The sequence below is a fragment of the Falco punctatus genome (genome assembly GCF_963210335.1).
Source record: "Falco punctatus genome assembly, chromosome: 3".
Classification (NCBI taxonomy): Eukaryota; Metazoa; Chordata; class Aves; order Falconiformes; family Falconidae; genus Falco; species Falco punctatus.
In genome coordinates, this window is record NC_137582.1 from 50,505,859 (window position 1) to 50,526,440 (window position 20,582).

Here is a 20,582-nt window from a genome sequence, read left to right on the forward strand (position 1 = left end):
TATAGAACATGATTATTCATCATTGATTCATTTTTTCTTCTTCGCTGGTAATTTTTTTAACATCCCTGACAGTGAATCCCCTTGGTCTTTTGCATTATTATATCTTCTCAAATGTTACTCAAATTCTCCAGGTAGCTTACTCCTCTAGATTTTAATGAGACACAAGGTATAATGCCAGTTGACACTGCATGTAACTGGAGAAATAACTTGATTATGTGGTTCATAGCAAAATGTGCTATTCAGTCACTGCCCATCTCCCTTGCTGACGTACCAAAGGCCTGCTGATGAAATCGTCTTCTTTCAGTGATGGCTTAAAAATAATGCCGAGAAAAGGAAAGGTAATTCCATAATTAGTCTTTTTCTCAATAGACCGGCTCCACTTCTACACAGTTTTTTTTTGATGGCTTTGAGTGTGGTTTCTAGTTCCCCTGTGCTTCAGTGCTCCATCACTAAAATGGAGGTAGCTGACTCCTGAGCCCGGCCTGCCAGATGACACCAGCTCCTCTCAGGTGCAGCCTCTTGTCTCAGAAGGAAGCTCTGTCTGTATGAAATGTGAGGACTACATTTACTGGTGACCTCCAGGCTGGTGAAGGACAAGTTGCACAATACAGCTGGCAGTCCTGGATAATTCTGCAGTGCATGTGCAGATCAGCTGGGCTGTGTTGGCATGGTAATGCACCATACTTCTCAGGAATGCCAGATTTAGTCATTTACTGCGTTTGACGTTATTGCCAGGCACATGCAAAATAGCCCTAAGCTGTCCTGCTGCATCCTTCTCCCATCCCATTGCAGATACACCTGCCTACTCTGGCAAAGGAAGGTCACCTAAGTTGTTAAGACAGGTTTTAGCAATTTGCACAGTGCTGCACATTCGTTTGTAATCTTTTTCACACGTGAAAACTTGTAACCATTGCTGGAAGAAAAAAATGTAAAGAACCAAGGAAATCCATTAAAAAAGCATATGACAGTTTAGGATTGAGAAGATACAGAAAATTCTTAACAAAGACACTTGAATAAAAAGGAATTTTTGAAGAAGTATGATGTTCAAGGAGAATCTGAGAGAACTGAAACACTGTTCCTAAAGCAATTCAGGAGGCAAACATTCCTATCACAGCACTGTGCTGGCACTCAGAGGTCAGTAAAGTAGAACTGAAAGGACTTCTCTGCCAGCTGAAAGAGACTCCATGTTTTTCAAAGGCTTTACGTGATCTGAGAGATCAATACCTGAAATTTATTTGGTTCACTCGTTCTTTCTTCTCCCAAGTATGCTTCTCTCTTTTTATCTGACTCTCCTACACAAAACTTTCTTATCGTTATACATTACACAAAGAACCCCGGACAAAAAGGCTGCATGAGCAACTAAGCAGTCCACAAACAATAAACTGTAAAGCAATATCTGATCTGTGTATCAAACCCATGATGTAGTTGAGAGCTGCATACGACAGCAGGTATTTGCTTTTACATGCTATAACACTCATTTGACTTTCAGTAGGCTTTAAAGCTGTTTCAGTATTAGCTCATTTTATTAGTTGTTTTTTTTTTTAAACTGCCTTAGACTGCAAGGTTGGTTTTGGGTACCTCATTTCATTTCATAAGGAAAAAGTGATCAAGTGAGAAAAATAACTGTGTAACGTAGGTAATTTGGCAGTCACTGCTGACGAGGGGCACAGATCAAGCTAAACTTAAGGCAAAGTTACCTTTCACCTCCTTGAAGAGCAGCCTCTGCAGCCTGCTCAAGTCACTGAAAAATCTTGAACTTCACATCAAAGCAATCTGTTCTGTGTGGGGATAAAGAAACTGGGGATTAGGCAATTTCAAAATAGGTAATTGCCTGAAATGTCTAGCAGCTAGTATAGCCAGTGTTATCACCCACATAAATATTGACTCATTTATTAAGGGTAATTAATAAGGAAACAGAACTGCAATAAAGGGGAAAAAAAGTGAAAAGCAATCTTCTTAAAGGCCCTGAAGGCCTCTCTTTTCTATATTCTGTGTTTGTCAATGCTCTAAACTAGGGTTTGCAATGCACATTTTCTCTGCTTATGTTTAAAATTTCAGCAAAGCATTTCATAGTTATTTCAGCTCATGAATTATGCAATACCACATGACAGGAGCAATTCATTCATATCTCTGCTTCACCAGGAGGCAGAGAAACAAAAAGCCTCAGCGCCAGCTTGAGTTGGTTTTTTTGGTTTTTTTTTTTTTTTTTTTTGTCCAGCACACAATCTTTCAAAATGGTACCTCAGAGATTTACTCTGCAAAATGATAAGGATATGTGTGCAAAAGGTACAGGAGCAAAATGGCTGAGCTGAGGAGGAAGGACAAGTGCACACCACCTTTTGCTTCTGGGGTGGCAAATGATGCAGCCTTGAAGGAATTTCAGGGCACATGTTCCAGCTGCATCTACCTCCTCTGACTCCCTCCATTCCTTTGTCATCAGCCTCTTCTGGCTCTGAACTTTCTTCCAGGCTTCAATCCTCTCCAAGGATTCAATCCTCTCCACTAATCTCCTCATTAATATCACCTGTGCTTTAAAGCAGTAGCCCTGAGACGATCTTAGAGGAGAGGGAAATGCTATAGTTCCATCTTGGAAATGAGAAACAGCAACTGAAACACAAATGGTAGTAATCTGCTGCCGAGCTGGGACCTGTTTCTCAGGATGAAGTGACATGAAACATGTTTGTCAGGATGAAGTGAATTACGCCTTAACCATATAGTTACCTTTCATCTTGAAATCCTGCTGTTTGGACTCCTGCTCTGTCTTGAGTGAAAAGGATGTAAAGTAATTTAAGTTTTAAGGATGTGACTTTTCCAAGTTTCAAACATCTCTGCATTTGCAATATAGGTTATCGTGTATACATCTCCTCACAAAATTTTTGTTCTCTTTACTGAACTAGGACCAGCTACAGAATGCTTGTTAGTTGTGATTTTGCAGCAGGCCACCTCCTCTTGCAAGTCTTCCACTTTCACTTCAAAAGATGCAGCTGGTCACACTGTTTTTCCTGGTGATGCTTGTAACATGGGACTCAGCATTTTCATCTTATCACCTGCCTCTATCGTGCCTGCCATGAGGAACAGTGAGATATTTGGGATCAATGGTAGCTGTTTCCCAGATGTTAGGAATATCTAAATCTTCTTGAAGTCATTTTTTAAGTACTTAGAGCTTTTTCAGCAGCTGTGGGATAAGAGGATAGTAGGATAGCAATGGATAAGCGTCTAGGACCAAAGTGATGCAAATAAACTGAGGCAGATCCTTCATAATGAGTAAATGAAGCTGAAACAAAGTTTTAAAGAGCAGGGGTAGCAGTGGAAAAATCTATGACCTGCATTTTAGAAAATCACTGACTGATTTACAAGTTTTGAAATTACACATAATAAAATTACAGCATAACTTGAGTAAAATACATCAAATTTTTCTTCTTTTTTTCCCTTGGAAAGATAGATGTTGGGATATAATACACAGTATAAGGTATATAACTTGCTAGGAGGAATATAACTGTTATAAAGAAGGGTGTAGACATGGCACTAGAGAAAAGGTTTGTCCTGTTTTAACATCAGCATTCGACATCTTAGCAAATATTTAATTCAGTGAAGAATCAGCCTGATTTCTGGAATATGAGCTATGCCTGGATTAGCAGATGAAAAGAGCCAAGGCACAGGATTACAGATGTCTATACTGCTTCATTTTTAGTGTTTCCCTAGCATGGCTTTGTACTGTAAGCACTAGCATCCTCCCAGCTAAGGCCTAGGTACCATTCAGCTTTTTACAAGGCTGTTTCTAATAGCCAGTTTAGCTGTAGCCAACCTGTTTTGGGGCAAAAAGATCAGTTTACACATAAAGACAAGAGTCAGCTGTGATGCCGAGTCTCAGAGCAGTCTCTAATCTTTTCCATGTAGTAACATGCATATCTGTATCTATACATATACAGATTATCTGTAGTTATTCAGTCTTCTCAGTGTTATTATCCAGAAAATTATCCATAAACTCTGGTGGCATTAGTCAGTCCAAGAAAGGTCTCTCTCTCTCTCTGTCTTTCATAGCAATGAGGCTAAAAGATGTAATTCACTAAGAACTAAAGCATGAGCAAGAACTAGAGGAAAAGGCAGTACAACATGAAGCCAGGCTTCTTGATACACACTACCCACAAGCACAGACATGTGGAGAGCCAAAATGAAATCTGAGCAGAGGTGAGGGAATGAGGGTAAATCCTCAGCTGCCTCTGTGGGGAAGGCTGGTGAGATGCTGGTGGGACATAACCAGGTCACAGCTCTGCGGCAGAACAAGCAGTATTAAACAAAATAAGAGTGTAGAGAAATACTGCTTTTATATCCCCAAAAAGGAAGCAGAATGAAATACTTGTACCACAAAATTGAGATCATTGGCATCTTCATGTAGCATTGGGGGCATAAAAATTGTCTCCCTAGAGACAATAATTCATGGTGCACTTCATACCACATTGCAGAGACAATTACTGAAGGAAACACTAATCCTGTGTGTCTCTAAACAGGAAAAGTACATAAGCAATGACAGATGCTATTGCAGAGGAAATATTCAGGACCATGGAAAAGAAAGTCAGAGAGACAGGTCAGCAAAAATTCAGCTGATTCAAAAATCAGCCATACTACCATAGCTATAATTGGGCTTTCGGATCAGTGATGGATCCAGTTCTAGCCAATGTGCAGGCACAGATGCAGCTCACTCCCACCAATACCAAGAAGCAGCACAACATGAGGGTGAAGAAGTGTGGCCAGGTGCTGGCAATATGCAGTAAACAGTTTTGAAGCCAGTGGGTGGACATGGGCTGTTAACACAGAAACTAAAAAAAAGAAAGCAAACCAAAGTTACTATCACTTGAAATGTACAGTAGTTGATGAAAAGGTGGTAGCATTGCCAGAGAATGTTACTGAGACAGTTTGGTTGAAATGCAACTATCTGACTGTTGCTACCATGAAAGGAAAAGATAATAGTCACTCTGTGCCCTTTCCAGCAGCCTGACAGAGATGTACTGTAAGGAGATCAACTCCTTCAGCACATGCTGTAGTCAGCTGAAGGCTTTCACAAGAGCTAGTAAGAAACCTGAAGTACAGGCATCCCTCAGCCTGGTGGAGCTGCTGAGGAAGGAACTGGGGAGACCAGAAAGCCCAGAGACCCTCACACTCATGGAAACCAGAGCTGGCAGCTCTGCCTTTTCATTTTTGCAGCCTTTAACATTTTTACAGTGGTGACAAGCCCTCAAGAATGTCTTGGGTATTGGGGAAACCGCCTGTCAGGGAACAGAGCCCTGCAAAGGAGTCACGATGTGGTAATCCTGAAGATAAACTGCTTGATTTGTCTGGGACTAAAAAGGTCTGTGGTCGCAATGTTGAAAATGTCTTTCGGCATACGGAATCACCCAGTCCCTGACAAACTGCACTATGCCTTTTGCCAGGTACCGCTGAGGGGGAAAAAGTGCTCCAGACATCAGCCTGCCCTCAAAGCTATTCCAGTGATAACAGATAAAGACAAAGCAGGACTTTCAGACACCAGGCCTGCAGCTGGCAACGGTTATTGTCCAAGGCAATAGCAGAAGATAGCGCAGGATGTCTTTATCAAGCTTAACAGAGCCAGAAGCAGAGTACTAGTCTGAATGCAAAGAAGCTGGAGCTCAGGAGAGGAGAGATCTTCATTATCAGAAATCTCTGGGGTTCTGGGAACTTCCAAACAGACCTTGAGAAACTGAAAGACCAAGTTCTTGAAGTCAGTGCAAGAGATAATAAGAATAGCCAAGTACAGCATTTGCTTGGGATCCAGTGTGTAAGTAATACATAATGTTAAATGAAGGAAAGAAAACTAGGACATACCGGTGATGAACCAGCTGCTGTTCTGAGCAGCAGGGGTTACAGAAGGTCCTTAGGCCTCAGGATGAAACAGTAACACTGAAGATAGCCCAGCAGCCCTCACCCTCTGCTGCCACAGCAAAATGATGACTTTATACTGAAATAGAGACTCTATGGAGTGACATCATCTGCTCATTTTGGAGCACAAAGATAAGCACCTCAGCTGTTAGCAGTGCAATTACAGTGCATGCCACTGAGATGCCAAGAGTTGGCTACACGTAGAAAAGAACTAATGAGTCTGAATCCTTTGAACAAATAAATATGTAATTGATAAATAAACAAAAAGAGACACTCACTGATCCACTAATTTAAAATAACTGCCCAAGAAAGTTACATTTTGATGCAGATATGCCACATTTCTGAGTACTGACTACCAAGTTCAGTAGCACAGGGGAAGGTCTCTGCTGTCCCCCAACGTGCAGCATGCTGCCCCACACACTCACTGCTCCTCAACAGAGCCCCCAACGCAGCTGTGGCTGCCAAACAGTGTCCCCGTGCTGCAGGGGTGGCCGCGGTGTGAAAACTGAATGCCACCGGCTATCCTGCACCCCGCACACCTGCAGGGGAAGAGAGTGAGCAAGTTGTGCCTACCGGGCAACAAACAACTGTCTGCACTTCTAAAGGACAAAATGGGAAAAAGTGGCTGGTTATATAGGTGTGTAGGAAAAGTGCTCAAGGAGAAGAGGTGCCATACAGATAGATGAACTTAGTCCAAAGGCAGGAAATTGTTGGTATCAACCAGTTCAATCTTAAAGTCATAAGGACTTATATGCAAAGCATTCATAAACTTTATCATTAAAACCCATAGGTAAAATACGTACACAAATCCACCAAAGGCTAGTACATAGTAAAGCCTGAGCATACTACTATGCAGTATTATGAATACATAACTTCAGAGACTTCGGTTTAGTACTATTATCTATTCATTTCTGAAAACATTCACAAAGATTTTAATCTAAATAATCTAATTTCAATCTAATACCAAAGTGTGTATGATGATGGTGAGATTTACATTTGCAGTTTCTGGCAGGCAGTTACTACTTCAAGGACACTTACTCCAAAAACAAGGTGGTGGGGAACCTGAAGGTACATTTGGCAAGGTAGGACATGCTTGAGAGTTGGCCATGGGTTTCTGAAGTATTTGGTATGAGAACATCAGAAGTAAAACCTAAGCAAAACACAGATGGCCAAATCCAAGTACTCTAGCCCACCTACCAGAATAAAGGGACAAACAGATAATTTTTAAAAAGGTATCAAATTACTTTTTCTTGTATTTGAAAAAACCTGTGACAGGTGAAAAACTATAAAGCTGTATCAGACTGTGGATAAAGGTCATGTCAATATAAATAATAATTTAACAATAAAAATTATACACTGCATAATCCTTTATTGTCAGAAGACTGTAAATAAATACAGTAACAGTTGCTACATAGGAAATGATACAGCAGCTTATGTGGCATTTGGAGACAGGAGTGTAGGCTGTGGGAGAGAAGGGCACCACAAGACTTAATTAAAGATACATTTAAGAACTAAGATTTTGAAAAATCTCAGTCCTTATCTCTTCATGCTTCAGCTACTGATTTATAGAATAGGGATAATGGCACTTTTTCTCCCATAAATATTTGTCATATGAGTGAGTTTTGAGTGTTTGAAATAAGGCCAGAAGTACATGTCAGAATATGTACACGTGTAAGTATATATAGATACATAAACACGTTGTAGCTACAGATGTACAACACATGACATGTGAGCGCGCATCTCTGCTGTGCGCACGCAGGCGTGCGTTCCCCAGAGCAGGAAATCTCGAACGGTGCCTTCATGTCTCGCTTCGCTGCAGGCGACAAGGAGTAGTGACGACAAAAACCCCGAAGCCACAGACCTCGGCTGCACTACAAAGCGCCGCCTGGCCGCTGGGGTGGCCGCCGGCAGCACCCCGCTCCCGCTCCCCCGCAGGCCCCGCAGCCGGGCTGCGCGCAGCGCGGCGCCGCCGGCAGATGGCGCTCTCCAACCGCGCGAGGCCGGGCGCGCGCCGCCCGCAGCCCGGGGCCAGCGCCTTCGCATCTTCCCGGCCCCGCTCGCAGGGTGCCAGCGGGTGCTGGAACGTCGGGGAAACGGAGCGCAATAGCTTTATCTGGGATGTAACACACTTCTGTTTAATGGATACTTGTCACCGTGCTATGCACGTAAACAGAGTTATATTTATTGGACTAGAATCGCATCTCAGTTCTGCCTGAGTAAAGCTGAAATACCTCAGCTGTAGCCACCGGAGATACTGCAGATGGGAATGACAGGGGTATTTGGCCCATTGTTAAAATATCTTCATGTAGCAACAATGCAGGAACTATGACCAAGTTCCTTCATGACAGGCTACGTTGACTCTAAGTTGAACCCTCTTAAATCGGCGAAGTTACAGAGGTGCGGGGGAGAGAGCACACGGAAGCCGGGCTTGTTCGAGCTGCTCGATCCGAACAGAACCATTTTGCATCCTATTAGTAAAGGCGAGTTTATCTGCTATTAATACTATTTTTATAGATACATATCAAAAATAGAGATGGGCTTAGAGCTCTAAGAGACCCACTTCAAAGCTCTTTGACTTACTGGAAAGTTCAGAGTGAATCAGACTCTTGTGGTTCAATCATCATCTCTTAAATAGGCTTAACCTGGAATTACAAACCTGAGTGAACCAAAACATGGAGGAACACTTAGTTTTATAACATGTCCTAAAAGCCAACCTGTTTTATAATCTTTCCGAGTCTCAGAAGCTTAGATCCTATTATAGAACTGTATTGATAACTCTGACTTAAAGTTACTGATTTTAGAAAAGCTGTATTTATTGGTGCAAAACCTTCAAAATGTGGAGGTTTTTTACTTGAATTGGAAAAACTTTCCAAGATGCACAAATTTATTCTGACTCATTGAACTTTAAGCCTACAAGACTGGAGCTTGATGTGATTTCATAACGGTCCTTCTTTAAGTTTGCTGCCATTTCTGCTGATGGTTCAGGTCAGCATTCTGAAGGATGAGGAAAATACGAAAGAAGAGGTACTCTAAAGACTTGTTTCAAAAAATTTCTTAAGGCATACACATTGGGGCAATAGGAAGGAATAGCATTCCCTACTAGTTTTCTTCTACTATGTTAATTTTGGGCTTGTTCCTCTCCAACATCCAACCTAATCACAACTGAGGTACTTTTTGCCTTCTAGCTCTACTAAACCTTTCCTGCTTCCAAAAGTTACATCACTTTCTTACTTTCCAGGATACACTAGCTGGCACTAAGGGGGAAATACAAAAAGTACGGGTAACACTGAAGCTGAGTTGATATGTTTTACATCCAACTGGTTATTGAAAGCTGATTCACTTTTTCTTTTTTCATATTAACAATTTCACACTTTCCTTTGAAATGTAGAAGGTTTATGAATTGCAAGAGCTACACTGTATGTGTGAGTTGCTTGTACTTTTACCCCTTCTGGGATGGTGTCGTCATCTGCATCAATGAACCTCCAGAGCTATTTTTAGTATGCTCTGCTGGGCTTGGGGCCTCCTGGGGTTCCTCTGAACCTCGCTGTGCTGCGCTGCCTTCCATGGGCTCCGTGGCGCGTCCAGGGAAAATGTGTTTAATAGTGCTGCCTGAGAAATACATTGTGGTCTGGGAAGAGTGATCCAGCATAACTTATTTCATATTCTGAAACTATTTTTCTTGAATCTGCTGTGGTTTATCCAGATATTTAACACATTCTGATCAACAATCTTGCTGGTAATTGATGCTTCGTAAGGACATACAGGCTGTCATGAGAAGAACTAAGCTGATGATGGCTTAGCTTGGTTCCTTCTTCCCTCTTTGATAACAAGTACAGTTCTGGCACCCTTCCATTTCCAGAAAGCTGATTAACAAAAGTTACTGCCTTTCTCAGAAAGCCTCACAAGGAAAGAGATTTGGTGGAGCTGTCAGATATGGGGAGACTGAAGTGAGGCTCACAGGTTGTTACTTAGGCACTTGAACAAGTGGCCTGATGTAAAAAAAAATAATTAAAAATACAAAATAAAAAATAATCCATTACTGCTGCTTGGTTGAAACTTTGGACTTAATCATTTAGTTGGAGCCAATATTTCAGGCAACAGAATTGCTCGGATCATTTCTGACTTGCTTTGCAGGGCAGCAATTAGCAACACAGTGGCATTAACAAGACAGCTTTACATGAGCTTTTGAAGTAAAAATGTAAAGAATCTGTAAAAGACCAATTACTTTAAAAATGTGAGAGAGAAGCTTCAGGACTGATTTTTCAGAGGTGGGTGCAAGGCTTTGCCCACAGGCAGCATGACCATCGGAGCCATCCTCTACCCTCTGCAATCCCCCCACTGCCCTGTTCCCCCAAGGGGGAAACCTCCTGCCTTCCGCGCTCGACCTTTGTGTTGCTTTTCTTGCACGGGGATGGATGCTGCACATCTCCAAGTGCCCTCTCATCCACATTTGCGGTAAACACCCAGAACACCTGTTTACTCTGACTCACCTACTCCTCACACAGACTCTCCCTTTTTTTGACAGCAGACCTCACTCAGGTAGTATGTGCTGCTAATATCCTTTCAGGACCATGTAATAACATGCCTTATACCCAATTCCTAACATCCTTCAATCAGCTCAGCCAGTGGGCTAACTGCTTACGTTCCTGTGATTTATATAAGTGCAATTAATTTAAACTGCATCACTCCGGTGTTATGCTGGTGAAAATGCCCCGAGAGGGAGTACCTCACTGGTGAATCAGACCCTTTACTTTTAACAAACATACAAAAGAACAGATCCCGAGCCAGTGAAAATCTGCATGGCTCCATTCATTTCAACACACAAACTTAAACCAGCTCAAGGTCTGAATCACAGCTCATGTAACAGACTATTTAGATACAGACTAATGCCTCACATCCTGAAATGCAATGCTTTCCCAGAGTTGGCAGGGGATGGGGGACTTCTCAGATGGAGCAGAGCTGAGAGGGTGCAGGAACCACAAATGCAACCTTTTAAAAACGGTTTGTGGATTTCTTCATTTCTGTGAAGTTGAGGAAAGCAACAGCTTGTGTCTCTGCAAGCACTGCTCTCCTTCTGGGAAGAGCTGTCTGTTCCTTCACCCCAGCCACAACTCAGGTACCTGGGATGTCCCTTTCCTTGCCACTTTCCCTTTCCTCCCATAGCCTGGGTGTGCTCCCTGCAGCTCGGAAATCCATGTGATACCTTTCACTGACAAGACACCAGAGTGAGATGCTGAACAGCTGAATCTTTTTAATCAGTTCTTGAAAATGGCGAACTTTCTCTGCACTTGTTTTGGCATCCCCAAGATTAAGAAGTCAGGCAGCTTGACAAAGCACTTTACTCTTACGTGTCTTAACAGAACCAGAGGGATTTTTTTTTTCTTCACATCTATTCCAACACCTGCTACAAAAAAAGGGCTGGGGTGGTCTCTCTAGAACACCCACCTGCACCCCCTCCCAACAGGACAGAGCCCCAGCAACACACCAGCACGGCATACTGGTATGTGCCCAGGCAGGTGTAGTTAATACACAAGGCGGGGGGGGAGGATAGACCAAGAGTCAATCAGAGTGTAATTTGTGTTAGAAAATTACCAGCATTCAGCTGTCCAGATTTTAAAAATGCAAATATTTTCAAATTAAAAAACCTATCTAGATGTCTCCTCTAAATCAATCTAGATAACCAGAAAATTCTGTGGCACATTTAGGTGACTTTCATCCTAAATGAAATACATAATACAGATTGTACCTTCATAGGAAATCAAGAGGTCCTAAATATGCTAATGGAGAAGAATGTTTAAGAGACATTTAAATTACCTAGTCTATAATTTGGTGGGGGATTGCTTATCTGTGCATCTTTTAACTGCTTTGGATAATTAGGAAAATTTCCTTGGCAGTGCTTTAAGAGGATAGGCAAAAGAGTGACATAACTACTCCCAAGGAAGGAAAGATCGAGGTTTTGCATTCTGCAGAGTTTTAAAGTAAAAAAGAAAGTATTCTTCACATGAACAGTCTGAAGCAGTGTGCACATTATGTAAAACCTCTCACCCCGCTCTGAAATGTAATCTTTCCCAGGGCTGTAATCTTTTCTCCCTCTCCTTGAACTCACTTGCAGTATCTCCCTGGCCCTTCTGCCTGGAAGGAGGCAGGTTAGGGAGGCAGGCTGCTCGTCTCCGGCCTTTCCTAAACACAACCGTTCAAAGGCAGTTCCCAAACACAGCAGGCACACCATCAGTTCAAAGGCTTCCATTAGCTCTGCCAGCTAACTTGTTATCTTGTAATGTCGTGTGTGTGTGTGCGTCCCCCTCCTTCTGCCCTTAATGAACAGTTTGTTCCATTGTAATTCTTATAGCAAACATCTGGAAACCAGACTTGTTTTACAAAAAAAAAAAAAAAAATCAGTGCCTATGACTTATCTCTGTCAGAAAGAAAAAATAATTCAGCTGAATCAGTAAACAGACTTCTTTTTTTTTTTTTTTTTTTCTTTTTTCAAACCACTTTGACCGACACGTTTTTCTGGACCGAAGCTCCGCAGCGCACCATCCACCCGCCCTGCACGACAGCGCGCGCCGCCCGCAGCCCGCGCCCCCGCGCGCGCGGCCCCCGGGGGGCGGGGCCGGGGCCGAGCCCGAGCCGGCCCCTGCAGCGGGATTGGATCCTGCCCGCGCCGCCGGGGCGCCCTCCCAGGGCAGCCGCCCGCTCGGAAGGGGCTGCGGAGCCCCCCGAGGTGATTGGCGGAGCGGGAAACCCTTCCCCCCTGCACCTGACGGGCGGGTATTTACGGCACTTGTCAGGGCGCCCGGCACTGCCTCTGCGCGGCCGCGGTGCGTGGGGCGCGCCGGGCCAGCAGCGCGGAACGGGCCGATGCGCTCGCACTGACCCTGCGCCTCCGCACCGCCGCGCCCGCCACGAGCAGAGCCGGGAGGAGGGAGAAGCCCCGCGTCCAAAATGCCACGCTCCTTCCTGGTCAAGAAACATTTCAATTCGTCCAAGAAGCCGAATTACAGCGAGCTGGACACTCACACAGGTAACAGGACGAAACGTGCCGCCGCCGCCGCGTCGCTGGGGAGGTGGCGGTGGTGGCGCGGCGGTGAGGAGGGGTGGGAGCGCTCGCCAGGCTCGGAGGAACGGGCGAGTTCCTCGCTAGCCCTTTTTTTCTTTCGCTTTACAAGGAGGGAGTTGTGAGAATCAAATCTGTCAGTGCTGCCCAGAATGAATCACAAGAGTTTGCTCGTCCACGCGAACTCCAGTCACTTGGAGAGCATTTGGAGTTTTCCTGCTCCGTGTCTGCCGGTGGTGGAATTGCGACTTTTATACAAATCCTGCAGGAAGTTTCACTGCTTCATTGTGTCAGGCTGCATAGATCTGGAAACAGCACGCTGCCGTGAAGAGACGCTCCGACTGTAGTTTGTCTGTTCCAGGACACTGTCTCTACCCCTCAGAATATTTATGTATGAAAGAGCATTTCCTTAATCCTCCTTATATTCAGATGACCGTACTGTGTGTTTAATTTATGCACCTTTTAATCCCCTAAATGTTAATTTTGCTGCCTTTTGAAATACTTTTTTTGTTCTCTTACTTTAAAATTTTCTTCTTTCTCCAGTGATTATATCCCCATACCTATATGAAAGCTATCCGGTCCCTATCATACCACAGCCAGAGATCCTGAGCTCAGTAGCTTACAATCCCATTACTGTGTGGACTACAACTGGGCTGCTACCATCTCCGCTACCCAACGACCTCTCTCCGCTTTCTGGATACCCCTCATCTTTGGGAAGAGTCAGCCCACCTCCACCTTCTGACACCTCCTCCAAAGATCACAGTGGTTCAGAAAGTCCCATTAGTGATGAAGAAGAGAGAATCCAGTCCAAGCTTTCAGACCCCCATGCAATTGAAGCCGAAAAGTTTCAGTGCAGTTTATGCAACAAGACCTATTCCACTTTCTCTGGGTTGGCCAAACATAAGCAGCTGCACTGTGATGCCCAGTCTAGGAAATCGTTCAGCTGCAAGTACTGTGACAAGGAGTATGTCAGCCTGGGAGCGCTTAAGATGCACATCAGGACCCACACGCTACCTTGTGTCTGCAAGATCTGCGGCAAGGCTTTCTCTAGACCCTGGCTACTTCAAGGACACATTAGAACTCACACTGGTAAGAACAACCATTGCAATTGCAGTTTCTTGTTGCTGTAACATCAGGATGCCTTTCTGCTATTTTTCTCCACAGGTGGAAAAAAACAGCAGTGTTTCTTTACTAACCTTGAAATAAGTCTGCTGAATTTCAAACTTATTGTTAAAAGACTAAATCCTTCCTCTTTGGGGGTGGGCAGGAGGATAGAGATAGCATGGTGTCATAACTGTGAGCCAGATACTGGCATAAATCAGCGTTGCTCCCTTGAGAGTTTTAGGATGGTTTCTCCCACTTCCACTAGCCAAAGGTTTTGCTTTAAGGATTTTATGTTAACTTTCAGGCTTTGGAAATTGCTAACTTTGAGAAGGCTCCAGCTGACTCTGAATTCAAGCAGCAAAACCAGAAAGGCAGTGCATGAGGGGCTGCTTTCTGACTCCTTAAGCAGCTCGCAAGTTTTCCATGCGCTATCTCAAGTCATTAAGAATTAGAAACACATCATCACCAAAGTGAGTTTTGTTTTCTGTTGAGGCAAGATTTGATTCTGAGTATGGCACTGTGTACAACGTAACATCTGAACAGCTGTTTACTGCTTGTCATTCAAAGCCCTCAACCCCAGTAACTAAAGCAGTGCTAAGCAGAAAAAGTTCTATTAAAATATTTGAAAATCCTGGGAGGAGCCCAGCCTAAAAGTATTGCCTGCATCTGTAAATGCAGAAGGTGTCAGCAGCTTGTCTTTGGAGACTGCACCTAGCAGCATATTCTGAAAAAACTGAGTTATGAAGTGCAGTCAGCAGTGCTGAAAGTTGATGGATCTGTAGCCTGGTTAATTTTTTGTTACACATTATTATAACAAATCCTTTCTGTTTGTTCATTTGTTTCTTAAGATAAAAGCAGGTTTTACCTGTCCTAAACATGTACTACTTTTTTAAAACTTTATCCTACTTTCCTTTGATGTTTCCTTTTTAGGAGAGAAGCCGTTTTCCTGTCCTCACTGCAACAGGGCTTTTGCAGACAGATCCAATCTGAGGGCTCATCTGCAGACCCACTCAGATGTGAAGAAATACCAGTGCAAAAATTGCTCCAAAACATTCTCCAGAATGTCTCTTCTGCACAAACATGAGGAATCTGGCTGCTGTGTAGCACACTGAGTCATGCAGTCAATGTTTACCTGGACTCAATGCATTTCTCCACTCCTGTTCCAAATGATAAGTGGAAATCCAAAGGCGTTTTCTAGTCTACTTTCCAGCCAAAAAAACCCAAACACCACCAAGCAAGCAAACAAACAAAATAGTGGAAGAACTTAAAATGTCAGTAGAAATGAGCTTTAAGTAGTTTCTGTTCAGTCACACATTCGCATTCTTAAGTGTGAATTCTGAAATATGGGGAAAGACCATGCATGACATTTCAAGTAGATCTAAAGGAAGAAGCATTATCAGCTTTCTTTGTAGATGAAGCCAAACGTAGGTTGCCTTTTCTTGCTTAGAAAAGGCCACAAAGTTAACAATACATTCCTGCCAAGCCATTTCAACCAAAGAAACAGTATTTTAAGTGGAACTCTTAATTAAAATACTACCCAAGTGAATTTTACTAGACACCATTTATCTCAGGTGCCTTAAAAAGTATTCCAAGTTTACCTTAGTAAATGTTTAATATTATTCATTGCTGTGTTTTTTATTTTATTTTATTAGAAGCCAAGGCCTTCATTAATGAACTGAAATGCTTTAAAACTACATAATTAAGAGAAAAAATGTAACAGAATGTACGAAAAATTGAAAGCTACAAATTAACCGCATGTGCCTTTTAATAAAAAAAAAAAAAAAAGACTGTAGCTTCAAACATTCCTGGTGCATGCTTGACCATCTTTTAATATGGAATAGTTCCTCTAAACTTTTATCTTTTTTAAAAAACGGGAATAAGTGCAAGAGAGGGGATTCATGGGAGTTTGACAATTTTTTTTTTTAAATGCACAAAGGAAATGCAATATTTTCAGCATTACCCCTCCAAGTGCCTTTTTTATTGATGATTTTGTAAAGTATGTGGACATAATGTAAATATTTTTATTTTTATATGATTGAATGTGTTATGAATGAAAGTAAATTGTTGCCTATAGCAGCATCTATAGATAACTTGAAGAAAGTGTGAAGTGAAATTTATGTTGTTTTCTAGCCACTTTTTTACAATAAACATTTTTAAGTAAGAGTTTTGTTGTTTGTTCTAATTAAAGAAAACAACCATATTTGGTTTATGAAGGCTTTAGAAGACAGAAAAGTGCAACTGTCTCTACATGACAAAATGAAGATAAAAATTCAGATGAATTTCAGATGCACATCCCAAGTTCACAAGTATTGAACATCAGAAAGAAATATACCCATTGTATTTTCAAACATTTAAAGCCATACAGAGCATTTTTCTAGAGTCACTACTTTAAAACAGTATTCCTTTTCTGCTACTTGTCGTACGGCAACACTGTGAAATACATTTTATCAAAAACATTTAAAAGAAACTTCTTTCTTGCATTTTAGCAGTTGAAAGGATGCTATTAGAGCCGCCTTATTATAGCACTTTTCCTGAGACTGACATTAGGAAACCTGGGTGTGATCCAAAGCTCATTAAAGTCAGTGGAGCCTTACAGGAGTTCAGTAAGATTTGCATGGTGATCTTTTAAAGCAGTAGCCAAGTCACAGTACGATATACTTTATATGGCCATTTCAGAAATCTTAAAGATATTTTTATTAAAGTATCTTACATGTCAGAACTATCACAGGAATGTGTTATGACTGTAACAGCTAATACATCGGAAGAAAGAATTGTTCACTAATAAAAAGTAGAAATATTTTTCTTCAAGTTATTTGACCAAGGACTCTGAGATCCAAACTATATAAAAGCATTACAATATCAAAAAATCATGTCTCATCATTACTGACTAGTGCAAAACAACACTATTTTCAACTTTTAACAAAGTACAAAGCTAGACAACAGATAAGCACTAGCTGGCATTCAGCCTAAACACACCACATCTCCATTAGGGTACCAGCAAGAGCGAGTAATAGCAACAGCAAAATTCCAACAATTTAACAAGAATGTTACAGATGGGTAAACACAAAGTGCACATTTTTTGAAAAAGAGCACAATTCAGCAAAATAAGGCAACAGACCATGCATGCCTTTTGACTCCTCCAGCTGAGCTCTGCTGAGGAGTGCTTCAGCAGGACTGCACTGGAGTAACATGGGGAATAGGTACATGACAGAAGTTTTGTACCTTTTCTTCACAGAAAGCACAACACTGAAAAAAGATCGGCTCAAATGAAGCTTTTCATATTCTCCAAGCATCTTCTGACAAAATCTCAAGGTTATAACAACAATTCCCTAGTACCTGCTAGTTCGGTGTTTTGGTTTTTTTTTTCCAGGAAATAACTAGAGAGTTCAAGAAAGATAGCGTTGGTGGGAATTTGTGAGGTAACATTTTGAAATGAACACATGAAGGCATCAAATACCCTTGAAAAGTTTCATGTGGTTACTCTATTGATTTGCACTTCCATGTCATCTGCTTTGAAGTGCTTAGGCTCCAGCAGCTCTTTTTGCAGCTTTCTCTTCCCAGAGCAAAGTTTACTGGAGTATGAGTAAAGCTCTGGCAGTCAACAGCTATTTGTACTGTCAAAGTTCTAGGTTTGCTCTCCTGTGTCATGTCACAAGGGCTTTCCCATTGTTTTAATTCACACTTCAAATTCTCTACGCCCATAGTAAATGAAATAACATAAGAGCTTGACTTCTTGAATGAATGGTAATGCTACTGTTGTCCTTAAGGGAAATCAGATGAAAACTTCATCAAAATACAGTATGCTAAACCAAACACAAGTGGAACTGGTCTGATTTGGAGATGACAATTAAGATATGCTACTTTGCATGCCTGTAACACCTGTACTCATAAAACACAAAGATGGGAAAGGCTAGAAGCTCTTCTGGCTCATCTTTTTAATTGAAATAGAATGCTCTATCACAGATCCCTAGCTCTCTGTCCAGTTGCAGCATAAACTTCCCAGGCGGCTGAATTTCTCTGTTTTTCCTGTGAGACTGCTTTCTATTTGCTGTCAGGATGTTTCTCCAAAACATTTTCCATTAATATTTTTACCTCATTACTTAGAAATGCCCTTCTGTACCTGCACAAGCTACTTATCAATGTAAATTGAATGCTGGTCAATGACTCCTTTGACTTTCTCAAAACGTGATGGAAAATCTCCCTCCATGGTGAATCTACCCATTGAATCTCTTTGGCCATTGCTATATTTCTCACAAGACAGCTCTCATTCTACATCCAAATAATCAGTTTTTAAAATCTTTCTTAGGAAAACATCCTCCCTTCACTCTGAATATTTTCCAAAATCAGTCACTTTTTTTCTTTTTTACTTCTAGTTTTTGACACCAGTGCTAAATGTAATTCTTTTAAATAAAAAGTTATCAAAAGACCAGTCCCTCCTCTAAAGGCACCTGAATGACAGCTACCGATACACACCATGATTCATAGCTTATTTAACTCTTCACCAATTAGTTGTTTAAAATCAGTAGACCTGGGGAAGGGACTCTTGCCCAGAGGTTATTCTGAATCCCTAAATATACACCTTTTGGATTATATGATTGCCCAGTATAGGGAATAAGAGCTAGATACTTTCTTTAGGATGTTCTGGCAATTTACTTTCACCTCCTGATTGTACATTCAGTGTGCAGAGACAAGCCGAACCACCACAGCACATGTGCAGTTACAAGTCAAATGTATGAGTTTCCCAAGGCTGAAGGCAATCATTGATTCACTTTGGTTTCCTCTTTTCCCTTGCTTCCATTTGGACATGATTTTCACTTCAGAGGCAGTAGAATGAAGAAATATGTGCACGAAATTAAGACAAAGTACACATTTGTGCTCAAAGCACCACAATTATCCTACCACCCAATGTGAAGTTCAGAAAATCATCTTACGCATTCACCAAAGGGTTAAAATAAGTGCCTCTCAGAGTAAGGGACCATGAAATCTGTCTTCTGTATTTTACTCTATTATTTTGATTATTATAGTTCCTGTTACCATTAAGCAAGCTCAGGGCTTATTACTCTAAGCTCCATAAAATTGCATGAAAAAGCAGCACCCTAAAGATGCCATAATTTCAATTAAAAAAGGAAGGGCAATGGAAAACCTGGTAATTTAATTCTGATGTCTTGTGCTACAGCTGATTTCCCCTGCCACAAAAACAAGTCAATATTTCACCTTCAAATATATCTTCTTTTGTTTTTTGGGTTTTTTTTTTTTTGAACAAGACATCTTCAATGATATAACATTACTGCTTTAGAAATAATATTTTTTACTAGCTTTCCTGGACTTTTGTTTTTGTCTCTTTAAAGTAGGTGTTTTAACAGGTAAAATACATAAACCAGGACAATTGTAATCCTAGTTCACAGAAATATAAAGAGCGGAATGTGAGAAGCACACTCCAACCTGCATATGTTGTAATATCAAATGACAGATGCAAGAAGTAAGAACAGACCGTGCAAGTGAAAGCACAGAGTCATGGAACAGCTGAGGTGGGAAGGCGCCTCTGGAGATTGCCTGGTTCAACCCCTCAGCTCAAAGCAAGGTCTATAGAGTAGTTTACCCAAGGCTGTGTCCAGTTGGGTTTTGAATATCTGCAAGAATGGAGACTCCACAACCTCTCTGGGCAGCCTGTGGCAGTGCTCAGTCATCTTTACAGTATGAAAGTTTCTTTCTTAAGTTTAAAAGGAATTTTCTGTATTTCAGATGGCATGCACTGCTTCTTGTCCTGTCACTGGACAACACTAAGAGGCTGGCTGTCATCTTTACTGCCTCTCATCAAGTATTTATAGACAATGGTAAGTTCTTCCTTGAGGTTTTTCTTCTCAAGCTGTCCCAGTCCCTCCCATATGATAGGTACGCAACTCTCAATTACCTTTGTGGTCCTTCATTGGACTCCAGTATTCCCATGTCCACCTTGTACTGGTGAGACCCGAACTGGACCCAGCACTGAAGATGGACTTTGCAATTGGTGAGTAGAGGTGGAAATACAGCTGGGTTTCTGATGGGATGCTGATAGGATGTATAAAGCTTGTGGAAATCATATGAGCCTTAACAGTAGAGTACAAACAAAAATTACTCTCTGTCCCTTCTTCCCAAAAACTTTAATTCATTCCAAATCTATACAAAGTCATCAGGAACTTTGAAGGGTATGGGACTGTGCTTTCCTGGGAGAGCAAGAGTGCCCTGTCCTGTTGCAGAGGACAGCATTGGTCAGATGGACAGATTACCACACAGGTGAGTGTGTGAGTATGTGAAATGGGTTTCTTAAAGGGGTGCACATCTTGCTGCAGAGGCATATCTTTTTTGAGATACTGTATGAAAGATGGCTTAGCAAAGTCCTTGAGGCTGTGGTGCAGCAATATTTGCATCACTGTCTCTTCTGAGGGACACATAGCCAAGCCATGCTGGAGGTGGGGGTTTTTTAATACACAAGTTGTGTTGTTTTCACTTGTTTGACACTTTTGTCACCTGGTTCCTCTTCACTTAC

At 41.8% G+C, this 20,582-nt stretch overlaps 1 protein-coding gene and 1 long non-coding RNA gene across 2 annotated transcripts in view; one reads left to right on the forward strand and one right to left on the reverse strand.

Annotated features, from left to right (window-relative positions):
• Positions 1 to 12,604: 12,604 nt before the first annotated feature.
• SNAI2 (snail family transcriptional repressor 2) lies at positions 12,605 to 16,219 on the forward strand. The gene is made up of 3 exons (XM_080381515.1): positions 12,605 to 12,919; positions 13,496 to 14,041; positions 14,987 to 16,219. Exons 1-3 carry the CDS (start codon positions 12,841 to 12,843, stop codon positions 15,166 to 15,168), a joined length of 807 nt encoding a protein of 268 aa, XP_080237641.1. The 5' UTR covers positions 12,605 to 12,840; the 3' UTR covers positions 15,169 to 16,219.
• LOC308061486 overlaps positions 15,827 to 20,582 on the reverse strand; it is a 42,919-nt gene continuing 38,163 nt past the window's right edge. Inside the window, exon 2 of the long non-coding RNA XR_013927248.1 lies at positions 15,827 to 20,142. This is a non-coding gene — a long non-coding RNA (uncharacterized lncRNA). The remainder of the gene's footprint in view (positions 20,143 to 20,582) is intronic.